We start from the raw sequence: 26,676 nt of genomic DNA, 5'->3' as shown, positions 1-26,676 counted from the left end.
TAAAGGGATACTTCACCCGCTGAAACATGAATCTGTGTTGACATTGGGTCATATATGTAGAAATGTGAAATACATTTTGAAGTTGGTGCCTTCTTGGCCGAGAAAAGACAGAAAGTGTCTTTTTGGCTCATGTTGATGAAAGACACCAAATCCCAGTATGCACAGCACTGCAGGCCACTCCCACTAAGGTCAGGTTTACAGACATGTTTACTTCAACGCATAAGGCCGTTTACACAACTGATTCAGAGATTTCTTCCAGAGGGAATTAGCATCTTGTAAATTCCTGTCAGAAAACAGACTCTATGTCAGACAGTGAGAGCACCGACACTAGCAGTCCGCCCCAGCTCGAGCCGGCCCGGGCTCCTCGTCCTCACAGCTGTGGACAGGTAGGCCTTATGTCTTGGCTGCTGAGCTGGCAGCGGCCGGCGGCAGCCAGCGGCCGGTTTTGTTTCTCGGCTGCTAAGGCCGGCGCCAAGACTGGCCTGTCGGCAGCAACCGTCTCGCTGCTATATTTATATTTTTTCGCCATTATCAGCTTTCTCCACAGAGCCTGTTAGCATAGCTTCCAAGCAATATGGCGGACGTTAAGTTTCGATTCTGGGAGTGAGTTCCCACCCACTGATCTGTGATTGGTCTGTAGCTTCAGTGGTCGAAAATATGAGGAACTAGCATTGTAGTTTCACCCCGCTAACCATAACAGCTTCCGATGATGCAAAATGACGATTCTTGCGTCACTGGAAGCTCCTTGTCAGACTTAGAAATACAAAGATTTCCCATCTCAGGGGAAAATGAGGGCGGGATGCACGACCATTCAAAAATACTACCAGGTTACTAATGATACAAAGATTAATGCAAATGGGTGAAGTATCCCTTTAAGTACAGAGCAGTCCAATTAAAGAAACAAAAAAAGGGTTGATTGTGACCAATAATGAGAAGAATAGGAATAAGAATATGTGTAATAAATGAAAATGTAAAAAGCTACTTTTGACTATTGCTCTAGCTTTGCTTGCTACATTTCTCCCGGGAGTAGCCTTAGTGTAGTGAAGCTTAATTATATACAGTAACTAGTAGCTTACTGTAGCTCACTACACTTACGTAACAAGTAGCTTACACTGTGCCTACCCTTCCTGAAGCCAGGACAATTGTCTAAAAACTCCAACATAATTCCTCCTGTGTCTACTCAAGAGCGGGCTGATTTAATAACACTTCATTTATCCGTTCAATTTCTTTTCCTTTTCTTATATCAGTCATAAGCTGCAGCAATAGTTCAAAAGGGAATATATGGCTAGTAGTTAAATACTATTATTTCATCATATTTTATCTATTCATTAACTCTATTTCAAAGGGATTGGATTTTTCTCTCTCTTCCTTCTTTTCTTTGTCTTTCTCATTCTTTCAATTCTTTAATATGAGTCACTTTTTTCAGATACCTCCAAGCTTGCAGCTTTGCTTCCAATCATTTTTCCCACCAAATAAACCCCACAAATAGATTCTAGATATGAACTTTTAAATCTGAATCCATTTGACAGGGGCGTCACTTCCAGGAAATTGAATGGCATCCAAAGTATCAATCCACCAACAAGAACTAAAATTCTGGTGGTCTGGAAACAGGATCTGAAAATAGTCATTCTTGAGGATGTCTGGTTGTATTCCATCTCTGACATAAAATACTTCTTCTGTTCATGGAGGAGAAGGGTTCATTCAGTTCATTCAGTACCCTAATGACAGACCAGCTTAAATATACCCTTCAGTTAACCCTCAATGTCCTGTCAAATCTAGTCTCATTAGGCCACATGTTCCGCTCTTGCCCTTTCAATTTCTGGTCCTCCGTATTCAGCTGCCTTTCACTATACTACGGGTGATAGGCCCATTAGGTCTTTTGAGCAGAGCCTGTGGAAATTCATGCCACAATTGCACAAAAGAAAGCAAAAGAAGTGTTGTCCTTACTCCAACTCGAGAAAATTAGATTTATATGTATTTAAGAATTTTTTTTTTTTTTTTTGTTAACAGTTTTTATTGGGTTTTCAATTAGCAACATCAATGTACATTTGTTTGCAACATACACTGCAAATATACATTTGCACATAATTAGCACAATGAAATGGATAGTGTCTAAAGTATACTTTAACTCCTTCCCTCATCATTCCCTCCCATCCCAGCCCTCCCACCACCCAAGTGCCCCCTCATGTCCAGATGTTACCCGATAAATATTGCATTAGTATTTATAGTAAACTTAAATGTATCCGATAAAAATATTTATTTTAAACTGGATTGAAGATGGATGGTTTTAAAGTGTGGTTAGATTTTAAATTGCAGGGTGAAACTGATGTGGACGACTTTTCCCACATAGTTACACACAGAGTTAATTCTTCTTCTCACAGTCTATCCTTGATTCAAGTAATGAAGTATTTAGTTTATCAGAAAGACCTAGTCTTGTGTAAAATATTGAAGTGACACATTTTTAAAACACTGCTTGTTTTGCTGCTTGTTTTAAATGCCCATTGAGAGTTAATTGATTAGGGTAATGAAAAGGAAACATTTGGTAATAATATGCCATTGTGTGGCAGCAAATCTCCAAATAAAAGCCCTTTTCAAAAGCTAATGCACAGTGAGACACCAAGATGTCCCTGGCATGCTGCTCATGTGCCAACTTCTCAGGCCTTGTTAGCACTTTTGGAACATGATGAAGTGGAAAAAAAAAGCAAAACCCAGGGAGAAAGAGCAGCTGGAGATCTTTAGAAATGAATTTGTCAAAGGGATGGTACAGATTTTTGTACAAGGTAAAGATTTTATATGTTAAGTGATGTGGGTTTCTATTAATGTCTCTACCAAATTATTTTGTAGGTTCACTCCTGGTGTAATGGACTCTCATTTTTTAAATCTGTTCCAGCCCTGCAGCCTTATCCTTGGTGTCATAGATTACTCTTGTGAGTAAGACTCTGACATAGGAGCACACAGCAATTAAAGGTAGAAGTTTTTTTCGCTGCATGACGAGCCATAGTAACTGCTGAGCTCCATACCAAGCACATGGATACAAACCAGTCCCAATAGGCACCACGCTTTATCCAAATATTAATTGCCGGGCTTCTAATGCAGGTGTCCTGAACCCACCCCAGGATCATTTCAATGGATTCTGTCAACCAGCCTGTTTCCCTTGTGGTTGGCTGGTTCTTGGATGATGCAGGTCTGAAAAAAGCTGGTTTTCATGTCATAGTGTCTGAGGGAGGAGGATGCCTGGGTAAACACTTAGCACATGGCAACAGATGGTAGTAGGGAGCTGCAAGCATTAGTGGGTGGTCTGGTGTTGGCTTGATGTGATGTGAAATGTGTACCCACTCAATTTAAGGTGTTCTCAATCTCCCCCCCCCCCCCCCCCCCTCTTTTCCTCCTTAAAATATGATGAACCTGTCATTCCCCCCCCCTTCCAATCTCCTGAAGGTAATCATATCTCATTAACCGTTCTATATTCACGACTGTGGAGCTGCAATCCATCGAAAAAGGACATCATGTGTCACGGTGTGGTCCAGGCTGACTTGAAGACCGTGTCAAAATAAATTAGCAGCAGATATTAATAGACCGCAGATTCTATCAAAAAAAAAAAAAAAAAAATCACAGCCATATGTATGGTTACATGCAGTGCCCTTTTCTGCTTCTGGGAGATGCACACCAACCCCGTTCTTTGCTTCTTTCTTTTTTATTGTGTCGTCATGGTGATGGATTTTCAGTCTCTGTGTCTAATTAAAGAGGGAGCTTTAGATGTATTGACGATCTCTCATCATCACAGAATGCTCTCCCCTTCCAATACCTTGGCACATGTCGTCATCAAACAGTCAATCTTTTATTAGAAACGTGTTCGTGCAGCCACAAACAACAGGCGCAAACTCATCAGAGACAGAGACAGCTGTTGTAATGGCACTTTTGTTCAAATGATATTATTGTTTGATTTCCCTCCTCTTCGTGAACAGTTTCACAAATAAATTCGGCCTGACCTTTGCTGAAACGAGTGTGAATAGATTTAGTTTGTTTTAGAAATAAATGTCTCAGGAGGTGTTAAGTTATTCCCAAGTTTATCCCAGAGTGTCAGAGATCGAAAAAAATCAAGGTCTTAATGAATACACAAGTTTCCATAGTTAACAGCAGAATAGAAAAGGACGGGGCCAAATGCTTGCCAGTTTTAACATGGCTTTTCACGCCATGCTTTCCATGGTGTGGTAGAAGATCACAGGAACATTAAGTGACACCAGACAGTTCATTATAAATGTGACGTTTTGGGGACAACGTTATATTTATGAAGATTAAACTGATTACTTAATCAAATGTCTTTTTATTCTCGTCTTAAAAACGAACAGATTTGAATGTCACTCCGTTTTTTATGAGCGCTGAACCGCGCTGCCTGTGCTCTTCTGGATGTTGGCCATCTTCTTCAGTACCTGGTTCACTTTGGCCTCGTCGAACAGTTTCGAGTGCATTAAAAGAGGCGGGTTCTTTGGTCTAAGCTGATTAAAATGAACCAGTTATTGTATAGCCAATATTAAACACTCTTATACGCAGTCTTAATTGCGGCCAAACTAAGAGAAATGCTGGCAGAAAGACAGACTTCAAGTAGCATTATTGTTACACCTCACGTGTCATTGTATGACCTATCAGAGGAGGTATCACCCTTTTATTCTGCACTTAGACTTCCTAAAACGCAGTTATTTATTAAAATTCTATCTGAACATAATATCTAACGTACATGAATGTAAATAAGAGCTATTTTAAGCACACTCAACAGCTCCAGCTCGCCCTAACAGAGTGTATTTTTTCAATGATTTTGAAAATCAATCAGGCAGGCAAACACTGGAGGGTCCTTTACTTGACAGGTAAGGATGATTACAACACAGGTTAATACAGCGTCTGAGGATTAACTTAAGGTGATTTTGGTTGACCTTCCATATTTGACATGATTGATGGTCATTGTATTCAATTCTCTATTCTGAGTTTGATTACATTCTCTATTCTATTCTTAGGGAGATCATTGTACAAGCTTTGTGTCATTGGCCTGTGTGTTCTCTGTGCTTAACATCCAGTTCAACTAAATCTGGCAACCCGCAGAGAGTTGCTCTGCATGAGCAGTGCAACCACACCCTCTTGTGTCAGCTGATGCATCTGCAGTCTGGATAATCAACAGCACAGCACAAGACTGCAAATCAATATTTTTCCCATACACTATTACATTTGTAATACTTGTACAATTTCTACAGTATTCATATTTTTTGTTTTCCATCAAAATGCATAAAAGTAACGGATTCATTTGTGTCTTTCATATAGAGAAAATGTGTAACAGTTGTAATGAGTCATTCTCTATGTTTATCCTTTCATCCTTAAAATGTTGGATTATATGTCGACTTGATGTTAGACATCAAGGTCAAAGGGACAATGGCTTTTGTTATCAAAAATACCTTTAATTTGATGCCAACCTGACGCTGGGTTTTGGGATCAGCCCAATGCTGGGTTTGGACATCCTTCTCATGCTGAGATAAATGTGAAAGAAGACATTGGGCTTGATGTTCTCCAAATTTTTGTTTTTTTAAGCTAAAACAGATGTTGGGTTTCACGGTCAAATAGACGTTGTATTTTAGCATCTGCTTAACATTGTGTAGTGATGTCAGCCTATTATGGGGATGGATGTCTAATCAACAATTTGACTTTGCGTTTGATCCATTTTCTGATTTTGACATGGTCTTGATGTCAACCAGAAGTTTGGTTTCGAAGTCAACATAATCCATCGAACATCTGGTTTTGACGCCAACATGATGTTGGATTTTGATGTCAAAAAGATGTTGTTTTTTTAGATCTAACAGATGTTCCGTTAAATGCACTTCAAGTAATTTCATTTCTTATAAAAAATTGATATTTTCAATTTTCATATTTATTAAGAGAAACAAACGACACAAATAAACAAAGACAATTAAAAGGAATGTGGGGGTCTGTGTTGTGTTTAGGCTGTCCGTGAGAGCAATCAAAAGCCACTTTCTGCTTGCAAAAAGCTTTGACCTGCAATCCATAATGGTTTATATTGATTGGAGAGTGTCCATTGGTTGTACACTTCTTTTCACAACACATTGTGTGATACAATGAGTGGACTATGGGGTATGATAATGCTCACTCAGAAGCGGGTACCACTAGAAAATGGCGTATTCACAATATAGTGCATTATTAAGTGAGTAGTGTGTGATTTCATACACGGCCACTGTGTAAAGCCTGACATTTTCCCTGGTCATCAGGCATTTTTGGTGGTGCCCATTATTGTTCCTATTCATCATAACAAGTGAAAGCTGACAAAAAAGGACCCGAGAATGCACGGCTCACACAAAGAGCAGAGTTAAGTAAAAAAGGCAGAGTTTAATGAACAGATCAGGTCGGTACACAGGTAATCTATTCTCACAAGAAAACAAATCCAATAAGGAGCAGGAAAAAGGCAACAGTCAAAAAAACAAGCTTTGATCATACACTCGAAGTCACTCACTAAGACAAAAAAGGCCGGAATCACACAACACTAGGAAACATACAACTGATTGGCAATATAAGGGAAGGACACACTGGGTTTACATACACACACTGACAATCAATGGATAAAGAGGCGCACGCAGATGAGCACAATCAGGGCATCATGGCAGGGGAGCAGAAGGGGGAAGCAGAATCTGGAAGACAGAGACAAGGGTTAAGTAGAAAATGAAACAGGAAATGACAATACTGACAAAATAAAAAACTAAAACATGATCATATTTAACTTGACGTGTCACTATTATTTTGGAGCTGCAAATCTGGTAATCTGCAGCATGTGACTTAAAAACATGTAAAGTACATGTAAAAATAAACACAATGTAGCATAATGTATATTCAAGTATTCTTCACTACACTTATGCATCGTCAAAAAAAAAAATGTTTTGAGATTTTTTTTAAAAGTAGTTTAGTTGACTGAGCAACTTTCACTTGTGTTGGAGTAATATTTGATCAGGAGTATCTGTACTTTGAACTTTGACTCCTGTGCTGGCATGCAATCACTGATCGTTTGATCGCCACATGAGTATGTAAGATTCATGACTGTGGAGCTGCAATCCATCGAGAAAGGACATCATGTGTCACGATGTGGTCCAGGCTGACTTGAAGAACGTGTCAAAATAAATTAGCAGCAGATATTAATAGAACGCAGATTCTATCAAAAAAAGTTGCCATATGTATGGTTACATGCAGTGCCCTTTCTGCTTCTGGGAGATGCAAACTTTTTGATTTTGAATTGAAAGTAGTGTTAGCAGTTCATTTTCTTGTGTAAGTTTGGGTAATTTGTCTACAGGCATCCTTCCTTGATTTCTGTTTTCCTTATTCTGGTTTTCTTCTGCATCGTTTGTGGTGGCCTGGAAGTCATTGTGAGAAGTGGGCCCCGGCTCTAGTCAAGAGCAGGGTGGGGTAATGCTCCCCCAAGTGCTCTGAATGCCCTACAAAATCATCTCACTTCATCTAAACAAAAAAAAAAAAAGCTGAAAACAATTTTATTTTGTCCTTATCAATTTGACCAATCATAAACATGCAACATTCAAATACTCAAAGTTTGAAATGTTGGTTCGGTGATATCAAAATTGGAAACAGCAGGGAGATCATCAGTTACTTCACTACATACAGCCTACTTTGCTCACGCCCCCATAGCAGTTAGCTTGTTAGCTGAATTTGTGTTTGCTACTGTGATTTCAGTTTTACTTTGCACTGTAGTGGCAACATTTTTCTGTATTATCTCTCTCTATCTGTCACCCACCGTGCACCAATTTCTGGTTGCTTAACATTGGGACACCACTGTTATGGGGCCGCAGCCAACAGAGACAGGCTCCTTGGTGTTGTTTGAAAAAAAAAAAACGTATTGTGAATTACATTGTAGCTTGCAGGTCAGTCCTAAGGTCTATTGCTGCTAGAGCTCTCAGTTAACCATCCAGTCCTCTTATCCATGCTCTCTGAACTCGGCATCTCAGGATCTGCCCTCTGCAGATCCTTGTGTCCTACCCCTCAGGGAGCTCTTTTAGAGTGTCTTGGAAGAGAGAAGTGCCCGAAGCGCAACCAATCTATCCAGAGAACTGCCTCAAGGGTTAGTGCTCGGTCCTCTTCTCATCTCCATATAAAACTCCTCATTTGGTGCAATAATCTGCTCTCATGGCTTCTCATACCACTGCTATGCTGACGATACCCAGCTCTTCCTGTCATTCCCACCAGATGACATTACAGTCTCCTCAAGAATTTTGTCATGCCTTGTGTGTATCTCTTAATGGATGAGTGAATGCTACCTCCAAATCAACCTCTCAAAGACTGAGCTCCTTGTCATCCCAGCCAGTCCCTCTTTGCAACCACAGATCAATATCCAGCTTGGTACAACCAAACTCATGCCATACCAGTGGGCATGTGAACCCATGATTGATGACCAGCTAACATTGCGTCACATACTTACTGGGCGGCAGTAGCTCAGTCTGTAGAGTCTTGGGTTGGGAAGAGGGTCGCCAGTTCAAATCCCAATGTGGACTAAATTACAGAAGTTCTTCTGTTAGATGGAGAGGTCCCAGGGCACTTTCCGAGTTCTGCTGAAGTACCCTTAAGCATAGCATGCAACACCTGCATAGCAGTGTGTAGAAGCCCCACTCTGACATCTCTCCACTAACACATGTCCACAGGTCCTGTTCCTGCATGTGTGTTGTGTGAGAAGCATGTATCCCAATAACAGAGTTCAAAAAAGAATTTCCCTCAGGGATTAATAAAATCTTTCAAAAAGCCAAAAACAGCTAAGGTTTCTTTTTGCAAAGAAGCAAAATTAGCGCTAAGATGAGCAGATCAGAAGATGAAGCTCAACTTGAGTTAGACCATGTTTCCCTACAGGAAGCAGTGGCTTTTCTTATCCATCTTACCTTAGAAGAGGTGGACAACCTAATTGCTGCACACCTAGCCTTTCCGAGCAACAACCATATCGAGAGCTTGTTGATTATGTCAACCACATATTCAGAAAACTACACACAATCCTGGATGTTCTTTGCAATTCTTTCTTGCTCACCAAACATTTCATTTCCAAGCCTGTACGTATCAGATGCAGCTAGCCCAGCTAAAGGAAGATGTAAAATCCAAACTCTGCAGGGCAAAATCCAAACCCTGAATGAACACCTCCAAACAGCCAAGCAGAAAGTGTAGGCTATATTTGAAGAAGTTCAGGTAAGCACAATGCCCGACATATCTGCAGAAAGGCAACAGCATTCTACATGTATTTGCAACACAAATGTTCCCCTTTTTTTGTAGTACGTATGCAGCAGAACTCAATAATTCCACCTCTGTAAGTACAATGAGAAACACTACAAAGAAAGTCAGTGCTCCGATACAAAACGGTATCAAAAGAAATGTAATTCCTTGTTACTGCAATACAAAGTGTTCCGCTAGACTGACAAAAACATGTGAAATGCAATGAAACAGATAACTCTGCATCCTGCCTCTGATCCAGGTCAGGCTTAAGACCCGCATAAGTCCCCTGGGGCCTCTTATACTATGACACATGATTGAAGTGTTATTAGAGCCCGAGCACCGACCTCGAAGCGAGGACCCTATTGAAACTGAAGGAGTTATTATTCTCCCTCGCCCCAATGAATCGCTTATCTGGGGGCTTTAACATGCACGGAAACTCACCAAACTTCACCCAAAATTCAGCCACGTGTGAAATTTATGTATGAAATTGGTTACGGGGCCCACCCTGAATACATCCACAGTTTTTTTTTTTTGTCACAACGCCACCTGTTAACAACAGGAAGTCACTACTTCTGAATTAGCACTAGCCATCCCTACACAGTTGCTCATTACTTCCTGAATATTGGTGTGGACCATCCTAAGACGTAGGACATACAACATTTCCAAGCTCAAAGGCCTGTGTCAAATGATGACGCCATTGAACAGGAAGAAATTATAAAAAATAAAAATAAATAGTTATAACTCTGGCATGCAGTGTTCTTTCATCACCATATTTGATGATATTGCGTCATGGTGTCCCTGTATGCTTTATATTTTTCTTACCTTTGTTACTTTATCTCTAATATGGGTAATCTGCATTGGTATGTGCCTTTTTGTTTATGTTTGGATGTGGTTTTTCTATTGTTTTTATTTATTGATTTGAGTGGAAGCAACTGAATGTTTGGCAGTACTTTGAGTCCAAGACAAATTTCCCAAAGGGGACAATAAAGTGTATCGTATCATATTTTTGTCATGCAAGATGTTGGGCCATGCCTGAACACATTCACATTGGTCCTTTCTTATAAAGTCACAGGGCCACCTTTTGACAACAGGAAGTATTTGCTTCTGAATTAGCACGAGCCATTCCTACACAGTTGCTCATATCTCCCTCAAAATTGGTGTGGACCATCCAAAGACCTTAGACATACTACCTCTCCGAGCTCGAAGGCCTGCATCAAACGCTGTTGCCATCATACGCATCGTTTGCCCATCAAACAGGAAGTAGTTATTTGAGGGGCTTAACATAGTTGTATACACACGAAACTTCATACACATCATCCCAATGGGAAAGTAACACTTTTCATGTGGATATAATAAGTGGGCATGGCTAAATGGCTCATAAGCGCCCCCTTGACAGTTTCAAAAAGGCCACACATGAGTAGACCAGACCGGCATATGCCACTCGTGCCGCATCATATGCCACTCATATGCGGCATATGCATCGGCATATGAGTGGACCAGACCGGCATCTGCAACTCATATGCAACTCATATGCGGCACATGAGTGGCATATGGTTTACACAACTTAAAACTGCACTTGTTGCTATTAACCACCACCGTATAGGCCAGTTCAGAATGCACAAGTGAGTTAAAAGTTGATATCAAAGATGGGGAAAATCTGAGAGTCAGAGGGTGAAGAGAGAACATTGCCTATGCTGTGGATGAAGTCCTCTGGCCTTCAGCTCAGGGGTGTTTTTATTTCGACCGCTGTGTGTATGATGTGAAAACAATGTTTGATTCTGACCACTGAGCACAGATTAACAGTTTTAATATAATTTTTGGATTTTGGCAGAAAAATCCAGGTTTTGTGAATGTAGATTAAAAATTGGGTTTTGTGTTTACAGTTTATTATAAGGGAGGACGGTTTGAATAGAATAGAATAGAATATATTTTTTGTCATTGCTAAAAAAATGACGAAAAACTGTTTAGCAGCTCTTGTCAGTGGCAGCACATATAGACAGAGCGTAAAATGATAATAAAACGACAAACAAGTCACATCATAAAAACAATAGTTAAGGTGAGTAAAAAAAATAGAAAGCTCTGAGAGAGAGTGCGAGAGCAGCTATTCGGTCTAGTACTTAGATTGGGGGGGCGGGGGGGATTTTACTGCCATTTTACTACCTGCCGAAAGAAAATAAGATGTTATTTAAGGAGATGTTTTTGGACCAGGTGAGGTCAGCTGAGATGTAAACCCCCAGGGATTTGAAGCTCTCCACCCTCTCTGCCTCCTATCCCTGTATCCAAATGGCAGAGTGTTCAGATTCAGTGGACTTGAAGTACACTATGATTCATTTTGTTTTTGTTGTGTTTAAGTCCAGGTTGTTATGGGAGCACCACTGAACCAGATGTAAACCCTCCTCCCTGTAGGCCGTAACGTTCTTATCAGTAATCAGTCCTACGGTGGAGTAGGTGGAGTGAATGGGAGAGCAGTCATGTGTAAAGAGGGAGTAGAGGAAGGGACTGAGGACACACCCCTGCGGTATTCCTGTGTTCAGGAGTGGAGTGGATGAGGTGTAGTCTTCCATCCTGACACTCTGAGGCCTGCTTCTCAGAAAGTCCAATATCCACATGCCCAGTGAACTGCTTAAAGCCAGTTTGCTCAATTTTTCAACCAGTTTGTGGGGAATGATGGTGTTAAAAGCAGAACTAAAATCAACAAACAGCATCCTTACATATGTGTTCTTGTGGTCTAAATGTGTAAGGGCTGTGGGAAGTGCTGTTATAATTGTATCGTCTGTTGATCCGTTTAGTCCGGTATGCAAATTGATGTTGATCAAGTTCTGCAGGTATTGCAGCTTTAATGTAGGAGATCATTATTCTCTCAAAGCATTTTATGATGATGGAGGTTAGAGCAACAGGACGGTAGTCATTCAGGACGTTCAACTTAGTGTTCTTTGGGATAGGGACGATAGTGGCCGCATTAAGGTATGTGGAGACTAGAGACTTTTCTAGAGAGAGGTTAAAGCTAGTGGTAAATACCGCTGCTAGCTGGTCTGCACAGGCCTTCAGGATTCATCCAGATACTCCATTTCACATTACAAAAGAGCAGGTAAAAAGACCACACTCATTGTTATGTTACAAAAAGCAGTTAAAATACCTTACCTATTGCTATATTACAAAGACCCGGCCTATCCATCATGAGCACTTAGCTCATGCCCTAAGCAAGGTCTTCACCTCGCCGTTGAGCCATGGTTTCTGATTGGGGAATACCTTGACAGTTCTTTTGTCAACCACATTTTCTGCACAGAAGTTTATGTAGGAGAGGACAGCTGTTGTATGTCCCTCCAAGTCTGTCCCCTCCACGAACACACCCTAGTCTGTGACGTCAAAGCAGTCTGGAAGTGCTGAGGTAGCTTCCTCAGACTTGAACTGTTTTCACAGATGGTTTATTTGTGCAAATTCGGGGGTTGATACCGGAGTGAGGGACGGGGACAGGTGGTCTGAGAGTCCAAGGTTTGGGAGTGGGGTGGCTATATAGGGGCCTGATATGTTGTTATGGACCTGGTCTAGTGCGTTTTTCTCTTCTTGTCGGGAAGTTTACATGGTTAAAACATTTGGGCAGGACTGACTTCAAGTTGGCATGGTTAAAGTCCACTGCAGCTATAAAAATGCTGTCTGGTTCAGCTGACAGATGATGGTTTATGGCATATTGTACCATGGCTAGCCTGGCATTACCTTGTGGTGGTACATAAACAGCTGTTATAAAAACCGATGTAAACTCCCTGGGCAAGTATAATGGTCTACAGTCAAGCAACATATAGCCTACTCAATTTCTGGGGAGCAGTATGTGTCCATTAGCCTGGCGTCCGAGCACCAGCTGTTGTTTACATAAATACAGTCCTACACCTCTGCTCTTACCGGAGCACCGGTGATCCGTAGCCTGAGCTCATCCATTTTGTTGATGAGGGACCGGGTATTGGCAAGAAAGAGACTTGGGATGGCAAATTTGGATTAGCCTTTAGCCTAGCTCATAGCCCCCCCGTGCTTACCCCTCCTCCGCTTCCTATTCCTCCATTAAGAAATGTGTCTTTGCAATTAGGAGAAACTGAACCACTTCTTGCAGCTCTAATTTTGATCTTTTAGTTTATTTGCTTCCCTACATTTATAAAATTGATATCCAGTTAAAAAAAACCGAGAAACATTTATTCCAATAGGTATTGCATCAAAGTACAATATCAAGGTACTTGTACTTAACTTGAATCCATACTTACGTCACTAAAGTTTTGAAGGTAAAAACAATTCATTTATGCAAATACATAAACAATTGTTAATCTCTAAAACTACAATGCAATGATTAAATCAGTGATTTTAAACCCTATTTTGTCATTGTGACCACTTAAGAAAAGCAGTGCTCAATGGCTCCTTGTCTAGTTTTTGGGTGTAAGAAGTTCAAAACTCATCAGTTGGCTCAGTTGGATAACTGATGTCCAATAAAGTCTTTAATAGTTCTTAAATAACAAATATTATATAAGCCTTGTTTTTTTGTCTTTTGCCCCCACAGATCAATCTGAACTCCACAACAGTAAAATGTCCACAGTTGCTCAACAGTATTAGCAACTTTTACTTGCAATGGGGTATTTTCATATTGTTATTTTAATACCTGTATTTAATCAAGGTTAGGGTTCTGAGAACCATTTCCACTCAAGTCACCCATATAAATAATCATATTCAAGTATCTTAGTTCAGTACAAGTATATTAGTTTGTGTAATTACCTAAGCCTACCACCAGAGGGCAATCATTGCCTTCTCATAAGATGATGACAAAAATGTATAAAGTAGACACTGTCAGCAGTATGATATTGCTAGAAATAAGAGACAAACACTGAGAAAATGCAATATGCAATGAACTGAAGTGACAACTCTGCTCTTCTTTTTTTTCCTGAAAAACAAAACAAACTCTCTTTACACTCACTGTGTCAGTCTATGATTCTTACAGAAAACAAAAAAAAAAAACTACCATACTGATAGTGTGCCGTTTTAAGTTGTTATTTGTCATTTTCCATGTATTTTTGTTTATGAGAAGAACGATTCTACACACCGGAGTTCCTTGTCTTAAGGCAGGGAGCACTTCAGTGGATGGCTTAATTGGAGTGCCATCACTTAGGGAACCGATTAGGCAAGAGTGTTAGAGCCGTCTTTCAACATTTGCCAACACACTCTATGAATAGAGTCTGTGTGCACGGAAAGTGGTGGCGAGGGTGCTGTAAACGTGACAGAATAGACAAATTCATCAACACCGACGATCAACTATTAGATATTATAGACTCAGACCCGCTGAAATAGTGTTCAGAGAAGACAGAAGGATGAGCAGACGACACTAGCTGCTTGCTTGTCGTTATTTATTATGGTGTCATCACAGCGTCGTTATTGCACGCATCAGAAACATGGAACTATTGCTTTTTTGATTGACAAGTTCCAGAGTTCAGCTTGACTTCATTTCTTCGCAGAGATCCTGTCGTGTTTCAATGCCTACAGAAGACGAGGACACAGATTCTGCTGTACAGAAATGGGCTACAGCAACCCAGACCTTTGTAGAGCACATGGCAGTTTGGCAGAGGCTGAACAGAAGAACAATGTCTTTGGTAGATGGTTTGCTGTTTGAATATTTAGGAGTCAAGCCGAATAAGGAAGCCACAGAGGCTGTGATAAGATACATGAGATGTTTTACTGAGTGTACTGTTGTGACGTTTCAGTCCTATTTCTATTTTCCCATACTTTCTTTGACTCCTTTATTCACCACTCACTAATCCAACCTCCTTCAAGGTCCCCCTGTTGGCATGTTCTGCAGCAAGCATCCTTTAAGTTTGAGTGTGGTCCACCGGTCTGTTTGTCTAGCTTAGGTGGTCTTGGCTGAGAGCGACTCAGAAACCAGTTTCACACACAGAGTGGAGCCGAGTTGGGGGTTGAGGTTGCAGGGATGAGGTGGACAGAGAGAGAGAGAGAGAGAGAGAGAGAGAGAGCGAGGGTCAGAGGAAGGGGTTGTGAGACTCTTGTCTAAGACAAGTCCCTGGACTAAACGAGAGCAGAATCGGGGTTAAGTGCTCTAATTGTGCGACCATTTAAAAAAGCTGGGAGTAGAGTCCAGAGAACCTTGCCGAGCCAAATCTCATCAGTCGGTGCCAATTTGAATCTCAACCAGCAACCTGTTTATCCTCTTTTCTATTCCTCTTCCTCCGTACCCCTCCTCCATCTCCCTCCCTCCCTTCTCACCATGCAGACAAACAGACATTCCAACAGCGGATGTGCCCGCGGTTGTCCGTAGCAACCGGCTATGCGGGATGTATCTTGTAGGAGCAGGACCAGAGAGTGAATGGCTAAGCCTTCTGCTAACAAAGACTGCGAATCTCAGAGATGCTTTTTGAGCTTTCATAGAAGCGCTGTGACTTCTGGGCTGTGGGAGTGCTTTACATAATCCAGCAGCAGCAGCAGCAGCAGCAGCAGCAGCACCCCTCTGCTCCGCCACAGCGTTTCTCTCTCCTCCTGCTCCCTGCACCTAACACACACACACACACACACACACACACACACACACACACACACACACACACACACACACCCCTATGTAGGTCGGCTTGTCTTGGCTCATCCTCTAAAAAAATCCTTTCGATCTATATCATTCCGTGTTATTATCATGGGGTTCTGTTGGAGAGGTGTTAACCAGTCAAGAGATGAATGTACCTATACTCTATGAGCATTAGCATGAAGAGAGTACGTTTAAAGTGCTCTTCTGCGAAAGCAAATAAATGATTTTGCTCACGTAGTTTTCCCAAAATACTAAGTACATAGTGACAATTAATTTGAGACATATTATAGTTTAAAACCACTTAGGATAAATCTATTAATAACATATTCTAAAACGTATTGCATGGCAGGCCGCAGTATGCCACGGTGCTTTATAAGTTGACTAATTAAACCTATAGACTGTCTAATTCAACATTTGTTTTTTTGTGTTTGTCACTCATCACCTCACCTCAGCAGAGAGTCTGTCTTTTTTTTTTTCCCGGCCACAAATTAGATTGGGATTAGATGTTCTGATAAAACGTGATTCATCATGTTATGCATATGATTTCCACTGCTAACAGCCTATATTGTTAGATGGGGATCTGCCAGCAGCTGACACTGTGTCCTTTGCCTCCTCTTGTGAGCCTCTCTGGGACTGACTGCTGAAGCCAGCTGCTCCACTGTGCCTCCCCGCGTCAACACATTTAACACAGACATGCAAACCGCACACTTCAATAAGTCGCGAGTCAATGACTTCATCTTAATCGTTTTACGAGCTTCTATTCCCCCTTCCTTCTTTTATTGGAGCTGTTGGGCTGTGAAAAAAAAAAACGTAAAGTTAAACCAGCGTATCTGAACTATAACTATTTCCAGTTTTCTTTTTTTGGGACACAAACTGAAGAAAGAAGGGGCGTAGAGAAAGTCATTTCAACCTAAGGATTTGCTCAGATTCATGTTTGAACACTTCAGACACACAATCAATGGCAGGAGGCTTGGAAGGGAATAAAACTGGCTGGCATAGTGTCGCCCTGAAACATGTACCCTAAACTGGGCTTCCTTTTACATTCACCTGGCTGGAAATGTAAAAGTGATCTCTTACAACCTCCACCCAAGCACTACCAGAACGTATATTAAGGCACATAGCCATATTCAGAACATCACCACATGCTGTACCAAAGGGGAAACTAAAACAAAAGCTACCACTCCCCTTGTAGTTGGAATATTTCAACATGTGTTCAAAAAGGCCAGACAAATCCCCTCCATCAGGGCTTTTTCGTAATGACCATTTAGTTTTGTGTATTGACAGGTTTATGGCAAAATAAGTTTCATTTTTCTTCATCTTTTTCAGCTCAGCAATGACTTATCATCAGCAATCTGTACAACAATTCCTCTAGAGGAACAACAGTTTGAGAGTGGGAGTGAACATACTGGTGCTTCTCTGAACACATGTCTGTAACTATGGCCACTTAGATAAAGGGATTCAATAATCAGAAATAGAAAAATTAACATTTGTATCAAAAGCAAAACATTTTCCTGCAAAAAACAGCCACAAAAAAAAGTTTCCTTATATTGATCTAGGATGCAAAGCAAATATTTGTAAGAGATGGGAGACTGCGTTTCTGGCACAGCGTCGCCTGTGAGGTGATGAGTTTGATGGATTTTCTGTACGTCTGTCCCAGCCATCTCATACTGTCCGCTTGATCCTCGTGTCCACATTCATTCTAGAGTTACAATACTGTCAACATTGTGCTGTTTAAACCATCAGTAGTAGAATTTACAAATGTACAATACACAATAGAAAGGCATACACAATTTGGGTATTACAATGAGACCTACAAAAAAGCATGAGGATAAAAAGTCTGTGAGATATTGCAGGTGAGGCAAGCAGAGCCACAAATGTGCATCCAGATCGAGGGACACACACCCTCCTACCATGATTAAGCACATGTCTATTTACACCGCATCATAACAAAGCTATCAAAAACAAAGGCTCCAAAAATTCTTCCTAAAAACTTTTTTTGTTCTTTTGTTTCTCTACTTACAACAATGTTGATTTCATGTATGTACATCCCTAGAAAATAATTTAATTGTAGTTACACACTTTCTACATTTTTTTTTTTAAAACAATACAGTCCTAGTCCACAAGGAGGGTTTTTTTTTGTTTGTTTGTGTATTTTTGTGTGTGCGTACAAGTGTATATGTGTGTGAGAGTGTATGCAGGGTTTGTATGAGGTGGGGAATTATGATAGGTGCAGGGGGGGTGGAAATAATGTCCATGGATTGGCTAACAGTCACAGGGGCAAAGTCAGAGAGCGGACTGGATGTTGTCACAGGGAGGATGTAGTGGAGTCGACAATTTCTCTCCCGTTGCACACGGTCGGGACGGGTTGGGCGCTGACAGAAGCTTGAGAAAGAAAAAAAGGATAAAAGTTGGAGATAATTAACCAGAAAGTCTTTATATTTGATTATTATTCACAACATGTTTGCTATGTTAGCCACAGGTTAGAAAGCAACGTTTTATAATTTCTTTTTAAATAATAATCATAGATGGAGGTTAGTGTCACATACACAATGCCATAAAGCCTTATCATTGTATGGTTGCAACATGAAAAGACTGTTTACTAACAAAGAGCAATTGAAGTGAAAAAAAACAACGTATTTTACCAGTATGACACAGATTGAATGTAGCGATACAACAAAAAATGGAGATTATAACAACGTAAGGAGATATATGGATTAAATGGAACAACACCAAAAGGGTATTGATTAGTTTAAAACCCCCCAAAGCCTCAGCTACATTAACTATAGTAGCTAGTTGTGCAAAATGCACCTGCCAGTTTAAAGCCTGGCTCACACTGTGCGATTTTTCCCCGATTGTATAAAAGTCGGGGTGACATGTCAGCTCACACTGTACGACTGAATCGGTTACGACGCCCGACCAGACCTTGAGATTGACGTGCTCACACTGTACGACCCGATTGTCGGGCACGGCCGGAGAGCTCACACTGTACGAGTGAAAATCGGGACGGAACGTTGAAAATTGTTAATAAAGTTTCATTTGAAAAAAACAAAAGACGACGGTTGGTGAAAGAGAAGGAAGTGGAAGTTGTTGTAGGATATAGAAAAGTTGACACAATCGTAGATATATGGAGACAAGTTTCAGAAAAGTGCTGCACTGATGATCTGTACAGAAAAGTAAAAAAAAAAAAAAAACACTGGGTTGCGTCCTGCCGCTGGTCGCCATGACTACAGTCCTCCCTTGTCTCTCGTGATTATATTGTAGTCACACACAACTTCTGCCGGACCCTTTCATGACATAAACATCAAGATATTAAATTCTAAATATAAAAACATGTTTGAAATAAATCGGGGCGTCCCCGATGATCGCCGGGCAGATCGGGGACGTTGAGATTGGATCTTTTTTACCGCTCACACTACAAGATAATCTGAACGGATAATCGGGTCTGAGCAGCCTTGCGATTGTCGGGAAGGAAGAATCAGAGCTCAAATCAGCCCGATTATCCTTCAGTGTGAGGCAGGCGTAAAAGTCAGTTAGAACAGCATGGCTGAAATTACACCAAACTCTGCAATGATCTTTTTTCAAGTTGTCTGTGTTTGTATTCAGTCGTGGGTACAATTTTATCTGCATTTTGTAATAAGTATTTATACAAATGACATACATATATTTCATTATTGTTGAAGTATGTCACCTTTCCTTTTGCCCTGCTTCTTTCTTGGTGTCTCATTTTTCTGCTAAACATTGCAGATGTAGCAGCAGTATGCCATTCCCACACTGCAGGAACTTTGGATTGAAACTGTCTGTCATTTTTTGTTTTTGCTAAAGATAACACTTTTGAATAACCTTGAGACCTACCTGGCTTGTGACTGATTATTATTATTTTTTGGAAGTGTTCTGTGCATGTTTAATAGGAACACAATACAGATAGAATGAAGGAAGGCCAAACACCTGGATACTTCAACACACTCTATCCCTCTGTAGCCACAGTCGAACACACAGTCCATGCATTGAATACTGAATCCTGAAGAAAAGTCATTTGACAGAGGCGGTGAAAAAAAAAAAAAAAAGACCAAGAGAGTACTGCTTTAAACCCTGTCTCTTTAAAAATGAGGTAACAGCGTGTAACCTACCGTGGGATGCGTACGTGGTAGCAGCCCCACTGACACTGAAGCGGTTGAGGTTAAGCCTGTGGCTCGTCACATTCTTCTGTGGCTGGAACATAATGATATGCACCTTGGGAGCAAACATACATCCCAGAACCACAAACCCACTCAGGCTGACTGAGATACACATGGTGGTGGTCTGAACCTGCGGAGAAAAGAAGGAGGAGACGATAATTAGTAATCCGACATTGATGGATACGTCTAATGTGGTACAAAGTAATTGCTGTGAAGAGCTAATTTGATGATAATAATCTGTAATAATGAACTCATTTCAAAGGCACTAGTCGGAAAAGTTCTTAATGGAATAAAACAATAATAAATTAAAGTGTAATTCAATAAACAGAAGATAAATAAATAGAGCATCAAAACGCCTGAGGTCATGGCAATCTGTAAATGTACAGAGAGTCAATGAGGCCTATTGAGTGTTGGCAGACAATGTTACCTTGCAACAGTCCAAAGGATAACAACGACAGGACAGATCAATAAAAGACTTAATTAACAGGGACCACAGGCATCTCAGCGGTAGCTTTAACTTCATTCTCCGCAGATTTACTGCCGGACCACTTCTGTGTCTTACTTTGAGAGGCTGAGAGATGGTTGCAGAATTGATTAACAGCAAATCAAAGTGAAATCATAAGAGTGTACAGAGGAGCACATTAGTTCTCAATCCTTCACGGCCCCTCGGTGTGTATGTGATTATGTGCGTGCGTGTGTGTGGTTGTGCATGTTTGAGATCTGCTACATCCACCTGTCTAATCTTAAAGTCAGATTACAAGGCCGTTGATTTATTTGCAGAGCGAGAGAGCGAGAGAGCGAGAGAGAGAGAGAGAGAGAGAGATGGTAGTGAGAGGGCGAGCTGTTCTGATCAAATGTAGCAGCCCTGGCATCAGCACTCCTCTCATATGCCCTTTGATACAGTGCACTCTGTGTGTTTGGAGAAGTGTGTGTGCTAAAGGTATGTGTGTGTGTGTACTGCATGCTCAAGATTTGTATGGATCAGGTGAACACTCACTACCCTTTGCTATCAAATCTGGACGTGTGTCAGCAGTTTGACTGAACCTGTCTGCTTGTCATCCCAATGCCGCAGCGCCGGGGACTTTTGACAGCGAGATTAGAAAGCGTTGAAGTTGTTACTACACCTGTTATGTTACGGTTACATTGTTAGCGCTCTGTTGCTGTTTTAAGAACAAACCAATCCCTAGAAGAAAATCATCATCACGTGCCTTTTTTGGTTAATATGAAGCGACTAATTGCAGTCTTGTACACCGTCCACAGTGAAACCGTTTGTCATTTGTCATTTGTAAATTAAGGTTTTTGTACAAATTTAAAAAAGGAGATATAAGGCCTTTATATTTATTTTGTTTAGAGAGGGAGGAAGGAAGATTTTTTTCTTGTGCAGAGCCAAGGAAGCTAAAATAAACCTGGTAACTGCTTGTTGTAGCGCACAGAAACGAGAGGTGTATTAATCTTTGAATCTAACTCTTGACGAGAAATGAAATAAGCTTTAAACGTCTAAGAGTTAAACTTGTATGCCAAAATTGGGCATTGGGGTGGAATTAGACATGTAGCAGTTATGGTAAAAGATTGTAATATGAAATGACATTTTGGTCAGTGCAATGCTCTATCAGACTCAAGTTTTGTGTGTGTGTGTGTGTGTGTTTGTGTGTTAAAGAAGAAGATACCCTGTAGTCACTGGATGTGACATAGAAGATGGGGAGAAATGCCAGCCAAATTATGCAGGTGGTGTACATGGTGAATCCAATAAACTTGGCCTCATTAAAGTTCTCCGGGCACTTCCTGGTCTTGAAGGCATACCTAAAGAGCAGCAGAATCACACCTTATTAGATAGTCACAATTTGAAAAAAGCAACTGACACCTACTTTAACTGTTGCTATGGAAACAATCTGATGTATATTCTTGAAATGGATGTAAGGGAATAAATTAAATCAGCGACCTGTATCAAGGACTGAAACAAAAACAGAAGCATCTCTGACACACTTACACAGTACACAGGATGACCAGGAGCACGTCATATCCCAGTGACAGCAGCATGCTGGAGTCCCGGACGTTACACTTGAGGATGACGGTCTGTCGTCGCTCTGGCAACGTGAAGCGCCGTGTCCCTGGAACTTCGAGCAGCAGCCAGACTGACACCATCACCAACTGGACGGAGATCAGACTTAGGCAGATAAACACCTGAAACAAAAAAAGAGGGTAAGAGGGGTACGTGAGGTCATCCAGATCCTCTGTGTGTCAATCTGTCCATCCATCAGACTGGGTGCAGATGGATTATAATATGATGCTGCAATCATTCACCTGAGAAGAAGGGCTAATGAAGCGTGGCCTCACCGCTCCCGCTCCATCTTTCACCCCATTAAAAATCCTGGCTATTCTGTTGGTTTTGGTGAGGAGGGCGGAGTAGCAGACAGCGAATGACGTGCCCAGGCCGAGGCGCCGAAGGGCACAGATGGCGGGAGAGGGCTTGGCCAAGAAAAGGAAAGTCATGGCGTAGGACATGAAGACTCCTGAGAGAAGAAAGTAACAAAGCTCTCTGCCCGAGGCTTTTACAAGCGGCGTGTTGTTGTGTCTTACAAACACCCAGAATACCAGGCCGGTGCATATAAACCTGTGGACAGAGGAAAGACATGCAGCCAAACAGAAATACATTTTCATGGAGTAAATGTGTTTGATAGGTACTTATACCCTTTTACAAAAGTATGTTTTTTTATGAAATTATGACACAATAACCAGAGGGTCTTCTTACATCAGTATAGGCCTTCATGTTTTGATGTGAAAAAAAGCACAAATAACTGCTTTGTCTCATTTATTTAAGTTAAAGTTGCTACACCTGTCAAGCTGTCCCTTCTCACAAGGCTAGGGTGACCATACATCCCAACTTGATCGGGTCAGGACCCTGAGTCCCCACACATATCTATAAAACACAAGCTTTGAACAGTCCCTGTTCTGGTTTTAACCAACCAAAACAATACACTATGCTTGTTGTAACACTGATTTGTCTGTGTCAATCAATGTCGTTGCCTAGGCTATTGCTGTTTTAACCTATAGAAAAACTTCACTATGCACCTCGAGTCAAAGTTAAATACTGATTTGTCTGTTCATGTGCCAATCAATCTCAAGGTTGCTGCTGTTGTTTAGCTAGCCTAGCTTATCATACTAACAGGACCTGCTGCGTAATGACAGGTAGGCTAGCTGTTATACTGAAAAGGAAGTCGGTGGCTGTGCCCGAAATCACTCCCTCATTCCCTACTCCCTATTCACTATATAGTGAGTTTAAGGCAGTGGACTGTATAGTGCACTCACTCAGCAAAATTAAAAAGCATTTCGGACACTACTCGCCGGCCGCTAACAGTGACGTCATCGTTGTCGCGCAACTGAAACGCTCAGCTTAACAATGGCCAAGGATCAATAATAACGGTAAATAACGGCATGAATTTCAGTGATAACTCGTATTATACTGAGTGTATTTTCACGAAACATTTACAAATAATAAATAAATATGAAATATTGAATTTTACATAATGAGACATATTTTCGGACCAAAACTAAATAATTTATGCTCACAGACTCTGGTTTCTCGTCTGTCATCATCATTAGGACAAACTAACATCACTAACGTTGACGATCTTTTACTCTTTATTAAAACCATTCATAGATTTCAGTAACGCTCCAAATATGAACTTTATTGAGTGTCTGTGAACCGCAATGCATGATGGTATATAGTGCTCGGACAGTGACCATCGCTCTACACTACTTTTCAAAATGCATTGTGGGACACATTGAGTGGACTATATAGGGTATGACCATGCACTATATAGTGGATAGGGAGTGATTTCGGACACAGCCAGTGTTTTCCTAACACAAGGCACTATTACAGTTTTATAGTACTGAGTACTTACCACTCAAAGAAAGTTATAAAAAAATATACAAATATATTAAAGCAGTTTCACTAGCACTTGTAACTTCTAGCGAATTTTTGATCATTGGTTTTGCTGAAAGAACAACTCTCTGGCAAAAGTTATCCGCTGTGGCAATCCAGCATACTTAGCTAACGTTAGCTACATGAGTGGGTTGAGAAATGACTTTTTTGTTTTCAGTCGATTCATTTTGTCATGTAAAAGTGGTATGAATATACACATGATGGCTGTTTCAGATAGCAGTCAGAATCTTCACCATTGGATAGTCCATTGCAAAAAGACATCTAGATATACGTAGAAGCAGCATTCTTCTTGTACTGCAGTATGGAGCTGTATAGTGTTGTACAAAGGAACAACAAGAACAGGAGAAAAACCTTTAGGGTTGAGACCTAACTGATCTAAAAAAGGTAAGGCTATTTTGACATTAGCTGTGATTGCTAAACGTCCTATGGCAGGCAAGAGCTTCTGACAGTATTGTTTTAAGTTTGATTGTACAGCACTTTGGTCGACTTGTTGTTGTTTTTAAATGTGCTTTATGAATTAAATATCATTTACAATATGTGTCTTTAAAGGCTTTATATGTGATTTTTTGATCCAGCAGATGTCGCCCTTGAGCACCAGCATGAAACCAAAACAACTCGCGCTGCATTGTTGTGTTAGCATGCTAATGCTAGCGATCTTTATTATGCTCGTATCTTCACACTGCATGTAAATTTACCTGAAATGAGCGTGATCTAGAAACACAGTTAAGCAGTGAGTACAGTATGTTATTCTTCTTTTCTCTAGTCCCTCAATTAAACAACTTTTATACGCGAGGGGAGGAGTCAGCCGGCCGTCCCGGCGATGTAAACAAAGTGAAGATAGGACTCTGAAAACTCTGAAAACATCACAGACAGTGGGACTCGGGTGTTACACCCATTGTAGACAGTCATGACTCACAGAGTTATTTTCAGAGGATATACTTGATTTCTATTATATTTAAGTGTGAAAAATTGCATATAAAGCCTTTGAAGCCAGAAGTGTTCTAAGCTAATCATGTGCTTATTGGCCTTGGAAGTAGGGTGTATGCAGGTTAGCTGGGCAAGCTTCAATTGCAGGTTATAGTTTAAGTAGATGAGTATGCAGTTTATCCATTTTAAACACTTTTGCTGTGCTTCTGGTTTCAGAGAGGCTATGCAAACTACAACCTTTCAAACTCTGTTACTGCTGAGTATTGCTCTTGTGAGAGACCCATGCACACTGCTTCAGCATGTTTAAAAAAATCCAAACTTGACAGGCATACCCGTGATGGTTGCTAAGCTGTGATCTGACAATCATTGCAAGTGTAGAGAGGTTTAGCTACAGTCAGTTGCTTCCCTCCAATCCAACACCCATGCAAACACACAAACACACACGGATACGCCTCTTAGGCACAGCCAGAAACCGACATCATGTTGACAACCCGTTCTCACTCACCCTACACAGGCGATTGTAATTGGACCAATGGCCCAGGCGTCTTCCCACATGATATAGTCCTCAGGAAGGTCATAGCAGGATGTCAGGTCTTCAGTGGGCCACTGACCAGGTGCGCAGGGCGAGCAGGTGAACTCATCAGCCAGGTATTCATGAGGCTCACAGGCTGTGCAGATCCAACAGCAGTACTCGCCTATGAGCAGCAGAGTTTGACAGTCTGAGAATTTTTCAAAAAGGCTTGCCATGGTGTGTTGCTTGAATAAAAAAAAAATGGAACATTGCCTCCTACCTGCCTGCATTTTCTTCATCTCATTGCGTTCACAGGGGTCGCTGCACTGTGAGGTGGGCACCACTTCTCTGGGCCAGTGAATCAGATCGCTGCTCAAAGTCAGACTCTCTGCCCATTCTCCCACTGGCACATAGCCGTAACGATCAGCGGAGCGCTGGTAGCTGAAAATGTTGTATCGGCCTATGCCATCGCCCTGGGTATCAAACTTCACAAGTGTCTCGATGCCCGGGGGAGCAAAAGGTGCTGGAGGAAACACAGAGTGAAAAAGAAAACGTTAAAACAAGAGTGGAAAATGGAGATTAAACCCTGAACAATTATCCCATTGATGTCTCAATAATGCCCTCTTTGAAGCAACAGTGAGAACAAAGACAATACGCTGTGGTCAGTTTAGCCTTAGGAGTACAAAAGAAGATACTGAAGGACATTACAATAGTGGTTTCATTACTGAAGACCAGCCAGTCACAGAAGTAGGCTATAAATGCCTGCTATGCCTGGTGATATCTGTGTGTGTCAATGTACTCCCAACCTTCCCCGGGGTCAAATAGGGACAAAACACCACGTTAAAGTCTGAAGTGACAAACTTTATTACCAAATGCATCATTAAAAATATGCCCATAAAATCATATAGGCATAGAGGCATACGACCGGTTCCCTGGGCAGCACTATAGCTACCCACACACAGATAGAATTAGCCTCTGGGTCTTTTATTTGAGAGAGCTACACTGCAGAAACTGCCAAATTGGTTTGTATACAAGATATCATGGCAGGATTACCATCTACCCCGAGGATGTGGGAAACAGAAGACATTGTGAAATTGGCAGGAAGCTGAAACCATTTAAAAAAAAAGGAGAAAAGCAGCTATGGGCTGGGAGAAAGTAAGTTCTTGATGGTAAGCCGGCAGTGTTGGACCTGACAGTGCTGACACGCAGTCCTTTCGACACAGACAAACTGGATGTCACTCCAACAGTGCCACTTCTGTCCTCACAGCGGAGCAATCAACTGTGTGCTGCTGACATACTGTACAGGGCCAAG

General features: G+C 41.2%; 2 protein-coding genes across 10 annotated transcripts in view; both read right to left on the bottom strand.

Annotated features, from left to right (window-relative positions):
• Positions 1-26,676, bottom strand: part of LOC132972409 (isocitrate dehydrogenase [NADP], mitochondrial) — a 375,783-nt gene that overhangs the window by 45,200 nt on the left and 303,907 nt on the right. The gene's annotated exons all lie outside the window — the stretch shown is intronic.
• The window catches only part of grm3 (glutamate receptor, metabotropic 3), a 49,180-nt gene continuing 37,111 nt past the window's right edge, over positions 14,608-26,676 (bottom strand). For all 7 annotated transcript variants that reach the window (XM_061035197.1, XM_061035195.1, XM_061035199.1 and 4 more), the window contains 7 exons: positions 25,645-25,887; positions 25,359-25,548; positions 22,285-22,594; positions 21,971-22,164; positions 21,651-21,783; positions 19,936-20,113; positions 14,608-18,190 (listed from right to left, as the gene is read on the bottom strand). In XM_061035197.1, the coding sequence (XP_060891180.1) occupies positions 18,114-18,190; positions 19,936-20,113; positions 21,651-21,783; positions 21,971-22,164; positions 22,285-22,594; positions 25,359-25,548; positions 25,645-25,887 (1,325 nt within the window). In that variant the 3' untranslated portion in view covers positions 14,608-18,113. The remainder of the gene's footprint in view (positions 18,191-19,935; positions 20,114-21,650; positions 21,784-21,970; positions 22,165-22,284; positions 22,595-25,358; positions 25,549-25,644; positions 25,888-26,676) is intronic.

The sequence above is a fragment of the Labrus mixtus genome, chromosome 4 (genome assembly GCF_963584025.1).
Source record: "Labrus mixtus chromosome 4, fLabMix1.1, whole genome shotgun sequence".
Classification (NCBI taxonomy): domain Eukaryota; kingdom Metazoa; phylum Chordata; class Actinopteri; order Labriformes; family Labridae; genus Labrus; species Labrus mixtus.
This window is presented reverse-complemented; position numbering and strand designations above follow the sequence as displayed.